Genomic DNA, 13,599 nt, shown 5'->3' with positions numbered 1-13,599 from the left:
TGGTGGCGCAGTGGGTCTAGTGCCTTGCTGTGAAGCTGTCCGCAGCCTCAGCAGTGCGGGTTTGATCCCAGCCAGCCGGCGAGAATCCCACATGGCGTGGCAGACCTCTCCTGTCGTGCCCGCTGCTCCCCTCAGCAGTGTATTTCTGTTGTCTGCCTGTTCTGCTCCTTGCTCTGTCTCTGGTGAATCCCTCCTGCGCCTCTGGCCTGTACCCAGCTCATATAAAAATAAATAAATCTTTTAAAAAAAATAGTACGCATACTACAAATAAGTATGCCCACTTCATACTCACTTCCAGAGTCTATCTTTGGAGAGAGGTAAGAAACTTTTGCATTTTGACGTGTAAGAGGCAAAACAGACAAATACGTAAGACAAGTAAAGAAAAGGGAGAATAAATATGACCTGACAATCATACTGATATTCCAACTAACAAACTACAACTGAATTAATGTTTCACACTAGATAAATTTATAAAACGCGGTATCATAAATTAAAGACTTAAAAATAAAATTTTGCATTGCCTAACAAACTGGTATTTATTGGACCTTAGACACATTCCTAAGAAGGGAGTGTCATACAGAACAAATTCACAGGGATCCTGTGTCTCAACAATGATGACAAGTGTCCCAGGATCGACAGTATTTCTTAGGACTTCTTCATAATGATTATCTAAAACTGTCTACAGATTATTTAGCTGGACAGCAAAGACCACATGTTCAAACAAAAAGTAATATACGTGGCCAAGAATGCTAGTAAATAACACGGTTCATTTCTGCAAGAAGTTTAAGTATAAATACTTCATGTCAATCTATCAATCAGGACATATAAATAGGGAAAGAAGGAGGGACAGCAAAAAGTCCCCCAAAGCTCAAGATCAAAGGAAAGCTGTAATCAGCTAAGCACTGAGCATATGGTATCATCTTCTACAATTCAGTATTCTTTAAAGGAATAACTTAAAGAAGAAATGAGATAAATAGCAAATTCATAAAACTTTTTTTTTTTTTTTTTTTTTTTTTTGTGGGACCCTCACCAGTAGCCGGGGATTGAACAGGTGCTGCAGAGGCTGCGGGCAGCCTTGCAACCCAGCACTCAACCGCTGTGCCACCAGAGGAGGCCCAAACTTATAAAATTTTTATTCCTTATGTAAATATGAAGGGAAACTACACAAAAGAGCAAAAAAGATAGTGCTTTAAAATGAGAAGAAAATAGCCAGTTATATAAAAATGTCTAGCGCAAGAATATTCTGTTACAACAATCTCAGAAACGAAACATGAGAGAGTAATCCCTTAGTTAGCCCACCACTAAAAATAGAAGTCCAAGAAGTTAATTCTCTAAACATTTCTTACAATTGTCAAAGCTTCCATAAAAGATATAATCATCATTTAGCCCAACTATCTCATTTTCATAGAGAATACCAGAATAAGGGAGTGAAGAGAAACATATTTAGAAGGAAAAAAAAAAAGAGAAAAATATATTTAGAATCTTATTTTCCACTCTCATTGCTCCTTGCAAGTTCTGTCACATTTGTCCCAGCTGGTTCATAGTCAAGTGTCTCAAAAGAATATCTCTGCCATCTGGAATATGCTTCAAATTTTGTAATATATTATTTTTCTATACTGTCCTATTTTCAATTTTTTAAATCTAAAGATCAGGTAAGATTATCCCTATTGATTAACTGGATTCTGCCTAAGCAGAACCCAATAATACAATTAAACATGTGAACTGTATAACTCTTCTTGATTTAATTTCATGGTTTACTATCCATACATATTTGGCATTCCAGATTAGCTTTCCAACTGGATGACAATGCACTGGTGACACCTATGAAAATATTCTAATTGACCTTTATATATTTCACAAAATAACTCAGTCTTTATGAGTTTAGTTACCATGAGTTCATCTTCCCAAGTACAATTAACTCTATAGTAGTTTCTCAATAGGAAGGCACCTGGAATTTTGAGGGAAAAAAATGTTTCCTTGCATAAAACTTTGCAAGTAGAACAATATAGGCATGTTACTCAGAAACACAAAAAAGAATAATTAAAAGATGAAAAGATTGCATCCAGGGTATTAACACAGAGATATGACTTAACGAAAACTGATGATTGATGATTTTTCCCATAAACCTTGCAGTACTGTTAGGCTTTGTAAGTATTTATTATCTGGGTTTTTTAGAAAAAATAAGGAAGAGGAAAAGGAGAAGAGGGAGAGGATTGGGGAGAACAGGTTGAGAAAGGGGAGAAAAGAGAGAAGACTTTCCAGTGTGACAGAAAGTAAAAAATGCTTTAGGATTCTAGTATGTTTTCCCTGCTTGCCTCCAGACTTTCTATTTATTAAATGAGCAGGTAACATTTCACTAACAAGAGTAATTTTATCATATCTCAATGTTTCTATTATTTAGGTGATATTTTTCTATCAACACATTCTTTTCCTTAAATCTAGTGTCAAAAAAAAAAAATCTAAAGGGCCTCCCTGGTGGCACAAGGAGTTAAGACAAACCTATGAGGCTGTCCGCAGCCACTGCAGCACAAGTTTGATCCCTGGCCAGGGAACTACCCACGTGGCACAGCAGACCTCTCCTGTCTGGCCCACTGCTCCCCTCAGCAGTGTATTTCAGTCTGTCTGCCTGTTCTGTTCCCCAATCTGTCTCTGGTGAATCCTCTCACCCCCAGCACCCCTGGCCTGTACCCCAGTTCTTGTATGCATAAATAAATAAATCTTTAAAAAAAATTCTAGAGGATCTGCATTTCTGGTAGTATGACTGACTACAGTGGACCTCAAATTGGGGTACAGCTACACCAGAGTATGCATGTAATTCCTCGAAGGTAAAGGTAGATAAAAGGTTTTAAGGGAATTAATTCCTAAATCCTCAACCTTCGATATTTCTCTTTCCTAAAAGATATCCAGTTCTCAATTCCAATCTCTTTCAAAATTTATCTCTTTTTTCTTTAAAGAGACAAAAAATTTATCTTGATACATGACCCTGGGGTATAAAAGCATCTGGAAAACTAAGACAATATAAAATTCTATGATTTAAAAAAGTGAACTATTCTAAAGACAGACAAGATGAATGTTATTATAAACCACATAGTTTCTAATTCTTTACATTGAACACAATGGACACGATGAAATGAATACTGACAAATACTGACAGCACTAACAGGAAAATTTATAAATCGACAATCAAATTAATAAGTAAATATACTTCTTTCTCTGCATTGGACTGGATAGACTATAACTTATAGTCTCTACACCACTCTTGAACATAGACTGTCTAGGATAAAATTAAAAAATGATAGCCGACACAAAACAGGCAAAATGATGACATTCAGATGACTCAGATGCTGGAATGAGCAAAAAAGGACTTTAAAATATTACTGAAAAATTTTAAGGGGACGAAACATGAACAGAACAAGTGAAAATAATGGGTTATAAAAAAAAGAATTTGAAAGAAAAAAGAGAAATGAAGAACACAAAGTATGAAATTAAAAAAACACTGGATGGGTTTGGTGTGGACTGGACAGACAGAAGAAAGGAATAAGGAGTCAAAGATAGTTCAGGATAAATTATTTAAGTCTTCTCATAGAGAGAAAACAAAGAAAAGAGAATCAGAAATCAGAAAGAGAATCATAAAACAATATGACACATCAAACATGACAGGAATCCGAGAGAAAAGAGCATAGGAATGAACAAACAATGGTCATGTTTAAAAAAAAAAATCTCTCTTGTTCCATGAAACACACCCAGGAAATTTTTAAAGTAAAACAAGAGAAGAAAAATGAAACCAAGAACTTCATAGTTTAACTACTGAATACCAATGAATACCAATATATGAATACCAATGCATATACATAGATCTGTAACCCAAAAGTATATACTATGTTTAGGGGAAAGAAACAGTTAAGAATAAGAGCTAATTTCATCAAACAAGGAAATAATGAAAATATCTTCATGATTAAAAGAAAAAAATGTACTTCTATATGGAACAAAATCATCAGTCTAAAAAAAATTAATAAAGTTATACAGATGAAAGGGAAATGAGTCAAATGGAAATCACAGATCTGAAAGAAAAAATGATGACATCTGTAAAATGTAACTATTTGGATTAAAGTAGGAATTGTTTGCATGATATTTTCTAATGACTAACTTTAAAGCAAAAATACCTAAGTTTCATGTGTTTATAACAACTTGAATCACAAAAAGTAGGAACCTGGTAAACTGAATTATTGCAAAGTTTCATTTTCCATGAAATTAAATATATTCCATGTTGACTGTGAATACATCATCATTCCGGTGGCACAGTATAAACTCATGAGCAACTGTGAAAAGAAGAGGCAATAAATTGTGCCCCTCTGTCTTCTTTGCACTGGGAGCTGCTCTCCTGAGATATGCCCTCATTCACTGAAAATGTATGGGTGAGGTAAGCTTGTCTCCACCTGCTCCTTAGTCAGAAGCACCTCTCAGCTGCTGAGTAGATCACTGTTTGCTGTGGTGCTTAACCAAGCAGAGACATGGAATGATGAGAGACTCAGTAACTTGGCAGCCCTGTGTCCCCTGACCTCACTAATTCCTAGTTGCAACTTCCAAACCTGTGCCACTTCAAGGGACAAAGACACAGCAGCCAAGTTGACTGGAGCTGCTGTAGGGGTGGCTGATCTGGAGATGGAACTGGTTCGGGAGCATCATCATTGGTTATGCCAGGATCCCTTATCTGAAGCAAACACTCTCCTTTCATCAAAAAAGGAAACAGATAATGAGTCTAGTTTTTTTCTTTAAATACATAAAGATATTTTCATTATGTATTTCCTTTTTTTGATGAAATTCTGGGTTTTGCCTTCTCAGGGGTTCTTCTGCCTGATAGTGACCTTTCTCATCCTCTCTGCCACATGAAATAGCAATTTTCACTGCCACAGTTCTTTTCTAACCTTGCATCTCCACATGCAGCCTGGGAAAGTGGTTGACTCAAGGTTTGACAGAGGAAAGAGAAATAAATACTATATTAATAAAGAAAAAAGGAAAAAGATAACTATAAAGTTCTTATAATATAGATGAAGTAGGGTAATAGTACTTGAAGGTACAATGAAAACAATTATACTAAAAGCCAACAAGCAACCACCAAAAAAAAGTTACACTTGAAAAGCCAACAAAGCAAATCATATAAATTTAAATCATATGATTTAAATCATATAAATCAGTCTGTCTGGCCACAATGAAATTTGACAAGAACGCAATTACCGAAACGTTTATCTGGCAGTAGCTGTCGTGCGCGTGCACATACAGACACACAGACACGCCTTACAAATCAATAAATGTGTTGGGCCTCCCCTGGTGGTGTAGCGGTTGAGCGCTGGGCTACAAAGCTGCCTGCAGCCTCTGCCTGAAGCCAGTTTGATCCCCGGCTGCCAGTGAGGGTCCCACATGGCGCAACGGACCACTCCTGCTGCACCCACTGCTCCCTTCAGCAGTGTATTTCATCAGTCAGCCTGTTCTGTTCCCCACTCTGGTGAATTCTCTCACCCTCCCATGCTTCTAACTGTACCCAGTGCTTGTATAAATAAATAAATCCTTTAAAAAATAAAATAAAATAAAAAATAAATGTGTATAGGATAAATGCAGAAGTAATTTACCAAATAAGAAGCCAAAAGAGTCAAACATGAAGACATTCTCATTTCTCTAGTAATCATGGAAATACAAAAAAAAAACAAAAAGCATAACACAAAATATACAAACAGCATCTGACAACTATCATATTGACAGAAACTAAAAATAATACCAAGTGTTGATATGGTACGAACCCAGAAATGAGCAATCTGTCAATATTTAATAATTTTAAAATGTACAGGCATACCCAATGAACAGCAATTCCTCTCCTTAAATCTCTGAGTGTGTGCATGTGTGCACATGTGTGTACATGTATGAATGAAACATGGAGACAAAAATAAAAATATTTTAATGCAATACTAATACTCCTAGCTAATAATTGGGAAGAACCTCAATGTCTATCAGTAAGGGAATAGATGTATTCAACTTTTATAGAGACATTAAAATAAACTAGATCTGTATTCATCAATATGAATCTCAAAAAGTAAACAAAGAAGTATATGTTTAAAAAAAAACCAATATGGAACTATATAAACAACTAAATTATACAAACTTTATATGACTGTAGATACAGATCTATATAAGTAGCACACATACACTCTTGAGAAAGATTATTGCCAACTTCATATGTGGTTACTCTAGGAGAAAAATATAAGACCTTAAGTACAAAAAAAAAACCAATTCTCAAAAGGCAGATCTGAGACACAGATGGCAAAACAATAAAAAAATTTACTAAAATTAAGGGTATATCATAAACCTCATCATTTTCTATACTTTTCTTATGTTGGAATTATTCATAAAGCTAAATAGTAATGCAAAGTAAAATAGGAAACCAAAAAGGTAAAAAGCTACAAAGCCTACAGCAGAACTTTGGAACTGGGTCCCTTTTCAAAAATAGAAAAGATCTGGGCCTCCCCTGGTGGCGCCACAGTTGAGCACTGGATTGTGAGGTTGCCCACAGCCTCTGTAGCGCCAGTTCGATCCCCGGCCACCGGCGAGGGTCCCACAAAAAAAAAAAATATATATATATATATATAAAAGATATCTGGGACCTCCCTGATGGCCTAACGCTTAAGTCTCAGCACTATCACTCCAGCCTGAGTTTGATCCCAGGCCAGGCACCTCTCCTGCCTCACCCAAAGCAACCCTTAGCAATGCATTTCAGTAAATCCGCCTGATCTGTTCCCTATTCTATCTCTGGTGAATTCTCACATCCCCTTCACCTCTAGCCTACATCCCAGTTCTTTCATGCCAAAATAAAAAAAAAAAAAAACCTGTAATTTAGATACCTTCAATTCTAAGACAAAAAGCACAAAAGCAAGTGAAGATCAATGCTGGTATGTCAGAAGAAGAAAAAGGTGGGAAGAAAGTTAGCAAAACTCATTTATGTTCATTAAATAAATTTATCTTCTAAATGGTAACCCCCTGCCCCACCTTTAAATATACCTGTTGTTCAATAATAATCCAGCCAGTCTTTCTGTTACTGCTGGGGGGGAGGGGGAGTTTCTAGTGTTCTACAGCAGAAAAGGAAGAATCATTTACTGTGAGTTGTATAGGAGGGGATCTGAGATTCCAAATGTTTCTTTTTTTTTTTTTTTAAAGATTTATTTATTTATTATATAAGATCTGGGGCACAGACCAGATACACTGGAGGGTGAGAGGACTCACCAGAGACAAAGTGGGGAGCAGAACAGGCAGACTGATGAAATACACTGCTGAGAGGAGCAGCGGGCGCGACAGGAGAGGTCTGCAGGGCCATGTGGGACCCTCTCCAGCCGGGATCAAACCAGCGCTGCAGAGGTTGCAGACAGCTTCACAGCGAGGCGCTCAACTGCCTACACCACCAGGGGAGGCCCTTCCAAATGCTTCTTAATCAGATTCCTAACCATCCTCCTGTTTTCAGTCTTACTACATGAGGTACCCTAATGCTCCCAGTTTCAGAGCGTTTATTTCATAGTAAAAATGGGATTGGTTGTGAACTTTCCCCCACTGCTGGCTTAGTATTCAACTTTTTCAGATTTCCTAATCTATTATTTTTTGTCCATCTGCTTTATAGCTTAAAAAATATTGTCATTGTCTCTTCTTTCATTCTTTTGCCATTTAAAATCCCTTTACTCTGATTTACAGAGTTAAAGAAAAAAACTAAATACATTAAATACATCACAGAGAATTCTTACATCATTTATCTCTATGAAAATAATTGCTTCAGCTTATCTCCCCCCCACATACACACTGAGCTGAATTCTGACTTTTCCATGGCCCTTATTAACACAACTAACAAGTATACAGTAGATGCCAAAAGAAAACAACAGGAGCATCCTGACAACTATTTCTTGGCTGTAATACCTAAAACACAAACAACAAAATCAAAAATAAACAAGTGGGAATCCATCAAGCTAAAAAGCTTGAGACAGCAAGAAAAATGATAAAATGAAAGGCAACCTACAGAATGGGAGAAAATATTTACAGATCAAGTACCTGATAAGGGACTGATAAGCAAAATATGTATTTAAAAAAACTCATATAATTCAATAGCAAAAAAATAAATAATCCAACTAAATCAGTAAGGGACCTGAGTAGACATTCTTCCAAAGAAGATATTCAAATGGTGAACAGGTACATGAAAAGGTGTTCAACATCACTCATCATTAGGAAAATGTAAATCAAAATCACTATAAGGGCCTCACTGTTGGTACAAGGGTTTAATCTTCAGCACTATGAAGCTATCACCAGCTATTGCAGCAAGAATTTGATTCCTGGCCAGGGAGGTGACCCACACGGTGCAGCAGACCTCTCCAGTCTCCCCCGCTGCTCCCCTCAGCAGTGTATTTCAGTCACTCACCTGTTCTGCTCCCCACTCTGTCTCTAGTGAATACTCCTGTGCACACACACCCCTTCCCACACTGCTGGCCTACACCCCAGCTCTTGTATGCATAAATAAATAAATCTTTAAAACCAATCACTATAAAACATCACCTCATACTGATTAGAATGGCTATTATTAAAAAGATAAGAGATAAAAACTGGTGAAGATGTGGACAAAAGGGAACGTGCACTCTGGGTTGGACTATAAATTAGTCCAGTTACTACAGAAAATAAGCACAAATGTTCCTCAAAAAAAATTAAAACAACCCAAATGCCCAAAAATAGATGACTGGATCAAGAAGATGTGGTACATATACACAATGGAATATTACTCAGCAATCAAAAAAGATAAACACATGCAGTTTGCAGCAACATGGATGGAGCTAGAAGGGATCATGCTCAGAGAAATAAGTCAGAAAGAATAAGAAAAATACCGGATGGTCTCGCTCATAGCAGGAATATAGAAAACCTAAATAAGGCACTAGGAAAAAGACTAATTAATACAAAGTAAAAATCAAAATCAACAAGCAATTATAAACCAGAGATACACTATGGGGCTGGAGAAGGGGCAGGGAGAGGAAGGATTAGGGTCAAACTAAGGGGGGGGTGCAATTGTATGGGGAATATAACCAAAATGAAAATGCATACATTGTGCAAAAATGAAAAATGATGTAAGAATTATATAAAATAAAATATTAAAAAAAATTAAAAATACAACTACTATATGATCCAGCAATTTCACTTCTGGTGATACAGAAAATGAACACACTGTGTCATATATATTCACTCTGTCAGATATATTCACACCGTGTTCACTGCAGCAGCATTTACAATGGACAAGAAAAGGGACTCAATCTAAGTGTCCAATGAAGCATAAATGAATACAGAATTTGTGAAACATACACACACATACAGAGGAATACTATTCAGCCATTAAAAAAGGAAGTCCTGCCATTTGCAGCAACATGAGTAGACCTTAAGGGTATTATGCTAAGTGAAGTAAGTCAGACAATAAAAGACAAATATCAAATGATTTCACTTCTTTGTGGAATCTTAAAAAGCAATAATAATAATACAAAAACAGAAACAGAGAGATCAAAGTTGTGGTTACCAGAAGTGGGGAGTGGTGGAATTAGATGAAATTGGTCACAAAGGTAGAAACTTCAGGTTATAAGTTAAATAAGTAGTGAGGATGCAATGTACAATTATAATGACTTTAGTGAAGCACTACTGCACAGTATATTTTAACGTTGTTAATAGAGTAAATCCTAAAAGTTCTCATCATAAGGAAAATAACATTTTTTCTTTTTTTCTTGTATTACAAGATAATGGAAGCTAACTAAATTCATTACGGTAATTATCACAAAATAGATGTCAGTCACTACGCCATCCACTTGAAAGTTACGTATGCAGTGCTGTATTTATCTCAATAAAACGCAAAGAAAGTAAGAGATAAGCCCCCTTCCAAAAAACTTGTAAGATTCCCAGCAACCCTGCCTCCAAAAAGATATGACATTGGAAACTGACTTTGATGCATTCAACCTAGCCTACCCTTTTTTCCAACTAATTAAGACACCTACTCTATAAGGTAGGCTACAGATCCAGGTTGCATTAATTAGAATCTATCCACAGAGCTTTGTAAACTTAAGTTGGCAAGGAAAGCCTCATTTCTTCTTTTATCAAAAAACATAAATGAGGAAGTACAAATGAAAACCACCATTACATAAAAATCAGAAAAGAAAATCAGCTGTCCCAAAGAAACATAGAAATACAGACTCCCAACAGCACTGAAGTGTCTAATCTCATTTAATTTTACTGAGAAGACATGGTTCCAATTTTCCCAACATTTAGTTGTTACATTCTTCTTTCCTGTACATGCAATTGACTCATTCCCTTAGTCTATCAATAAATTCTCCCTTTTTGTTTAAACTAAGTCTGGGTGAGTATCTGCTTATGCTGGGTATATATTGCTTAAAATGGTTCATACTCAATTCCTGACTAATACATTTTATATTTTTACACTTATTTACATGAAATAAAGGCAACGTTACATCTATTTACATCTCATCACATGAAATAGGATACATTTAGTTCCAGTTCAAATCTCTCTGAATAATCTTAGTTAAGCCAGACTGCAGTTGCTGCCAATGGACATCTGCTAAAAAGTTTTTAAGTAGATAAAATTATCTCCACTTTCTTCTCCAAATCTACTATGTTAGGAGGGAAAAATATGAAAAGGAAGATATTCAATAGAAGAAAGCTAAGCACATGTAATTATTTCTTATTAAAATTGTACTTTCTCTTTTTTAAAATATATTTTATTAAGGTAACATTGGTTTTCAACACTGTGTATGATTTAGGGGACTAGGTTCACACTTCCTCAGATATAAGTCATCACACCACACCCATCATCAAAGAACCTTTAGTCCCTGTACCATAGACCACTGAACTTCATTCTCCATCCTCCTCTAGTAGCCTGAATTCTGCAGTAGCCTGAATTCTGTAGCCTGAATTTCTAAGGTTTGTTTGGTTTAGTTTTGTCTATCTCTCTGTTATGTTTCTCTACATTCTACCTATGAGTGAAATCATCTGGTAGCTGTCTTTCTCCTAACTTACTTCCTGTTCAGCTTCAGCCATACTGTCACAAATGGCAAGAGTTCAACTCATGATTTTTCTCAACACTTAGTTTTATAAATGAAAACTGGTCACTACAAACTAAGTTGAATTTTAAGAAATTTGGGGGGATTTTTCACTCATAAAGAGAAAATCTATTAGAAGTGGCCCCTTGCAGATGTTTCTTATTCTGTAAAATTAAACAAAGTAGCACTACCTTATTACTTCTAAACATTTCTAGATGATTTTAATACAATAAAAAATACCAATAAAGACTTAATTTTTTAAAGTTTATCTGCCACTTACTGCTTCCAGTTGTTTCTTCTTCTGCACTAATAACTCCAGCATGAGGTTGACGTTGGCCAAATCAAGGTTATCTTGGTCAGTTCCCAACAAATCCTGAAATATTTGCCACCTGTGACCATTCTAAAAATGAAGAAGAAACTCAGTAACTTTCTCAGAAGATTATTTAAAGAGTGTCAAGTGCATGTTTAATCACTATTTATTTCCTAACATATTTATTACATAGATATAAAAATATCAATAAATGATAATGTTCCAACCTACGCCTTTCCAGCTAACTCCTCACTGCCTTCTAATTATAATTTAAACACTTTTGCCCTCTTAAATGAATTTAGAGAACAGATATGAAAGGCATATTCAAGATAAATGTTAATTTAGCATCTCTAGCAGTGTCATTCCCTCTCAAAATAAGTGCCTTGATTTTAATTCTCTGTCTAGCCATATTTTCAACTTTGCATTTAGAAACGAATAAATTTAAGTTCACTTGAATCAATAATTTCAGGCTAACCCTCTTAAAATGAGAATCAACAGTTTTTCCAAAATCCCATCCACATAATCCTTCAAATGCCGTTATTCACAAGCAACTCTGACTCAATGTGATTCTATCAGGCTTTTCAAAAGATGATCAAAAGATTAAATTTTACAAGTAATGCAGTGAAGAAAATTTTCATTAAATAGAACAATCTTAAATTTCCTTTAAGAAAAATCAATAATACAGAAGCTATCCTATCTAATTAATATTAAACCAATAAAACCAAAAAAAATGAAATTTATTAAAAATAGTAATAAAAGTTGAAACATACGGTGCTACTCACTGAGTGGTCCAATTTGAACCTCTTTTCCTCAAATCTTTGCTTCTGTTTGAGAATAAGTTCATTTACTGAAAACAGAAACAAAAGAAAAGGCACACATTTTTGCATTTTTGTTAAGTATATCATTTAATTGTTCTGTTTAGTTGGATTCTATCTGAACTTTTAAATTTCCCCAAATTAAAAAGGAAACCATCCTACACCCACCTTTCTGAAATAACATGATTTTATTCAACATGTCAGACTCAAGTATTTTCAGAGGTTAATCCCACCCCAGCTAAAGGTATGATTCTTGACTAACTTAAGTCAATCTAGTTGTTCATACCGTTGCCAGTACTGACATAGGGTTAAGAATGTGACCCAATTTTGACCAATGAGGGTACTGTCTTTCAGAAAAGAAATAGGAGAAAAAAGTTCTTTCTCTGCCTTCAGTAAGGTATAATATCTAGAACCCATTAAAGTCATTTGGCAATCTTAAGGGAAGCCTAAGTGTCCAAGCATTTGCTGATGAAGAAACAGGAAGATGTAAAGAACATAGTGTCACGAAACGACCAAATCAACTAATCCAAGAAATTCTTTTCATATGAATCAATACATTTCCCTTAATGCTCAAGCCACTGGATTTTAACTGGATTTTCTGTAAAAATGATAAAAGGAAATTAGCACTAGAACAGGTAGATACTTTAATTTATACACATTATCTTATTATTATAATCTCCCTATTTTAAAGTTGAAGGAATAAGAGAAGGAGCATAAGAAATTTACTCATGACAATAAACTGTTGCCAAGACAGAGTTGGAGTACAAACCCAACTACCTCATACTTGCCACTAGACCACAGCCCAACTATACTTTCGAACAAACCAGAGAGGTCCCAAACCCACACAAGGAATCCAAGCTTCAAAGATGAGTAAGACTCAATTTAAGACTTAATCTAAGATTCAAGCACTCAGAGTAGGAAGACAAGTATGATATAGTAGTGGTAATACAATGTGATAATCAGTATTATCATTGAAAGATATTTATGAAGAACACAGGACAAAGAACAATCAAAATGTTAATGAATAGACTTTATAAAGAGAAAGAATAGGTTCAGAATAGGCATACCAAGATTCACTATACAGAAAGAATGGAAAAGATTTGAGAGAGAAAGACAGACAGACATAAAGCAGCAGGAGATAGAATGAAAATATACTACTTGTCTGAATGTTTATGTTACCCAAGCAAAAAGATTTGAACATCACTGCTATAGAAATTGTGTGACCCAGACTTCTAACCAAGACTTAGGTAAATGTACAGCATTGAAAGTGAAGAATACTAATCTACTAATTTAAAAAAAATAGGTGAAAGGCTACTGACAAAACTTCAAAATCATAACCTATACTCAGTTACTTTACTGTGTGCCAGAA

The 13,599-nt window shown here is 35.4% G+C and overlaps 1 protein-coding gene across 1 annotated transcript in view; it reads right to left on the bottom strand.

The window, feature by feature from the left end:
• The window catches only part of COP1 (COP1 E3 ubiquitin ligase), a gene marked incomplete at both ends in the record, with an annotated part of 171,437 nt that overhangs the window by 139,704 nt on the left and 18,134 nt on the right, over window positions 1-13,599 (bottom strand). The window contains 2 exons of the mRNA XM_084250064.1: window positions 11,386-11,505; window positions 12,186-12,262. Coding sequence (XP_084106190.1) covers window positions 11,386-11,505; window positions 12,186-12,262 — 197 coding nt within the window. The remainder of the gene's footprint in view (window positions 1-11,385; window positions 11,506-12,185; window positions 12,263-13,599) is intronic.

This window comes from Talpa europaea, assembly GCF_964194135.1.
Source record: "Talpa europaea genome assembly, chromosome: 12".
Taxonomy (NCBI): Eukaryota; Metazoa; Chordata; class Mammalia; order Eulipotyphla; family Talpidae; genus Talpa; species Talpa europaea.
The sequence above is the reverse complement of the archived record's forward strand: the minus strand, read 5'-3'. Positions and strand labels throughout refer to the sequence as shown.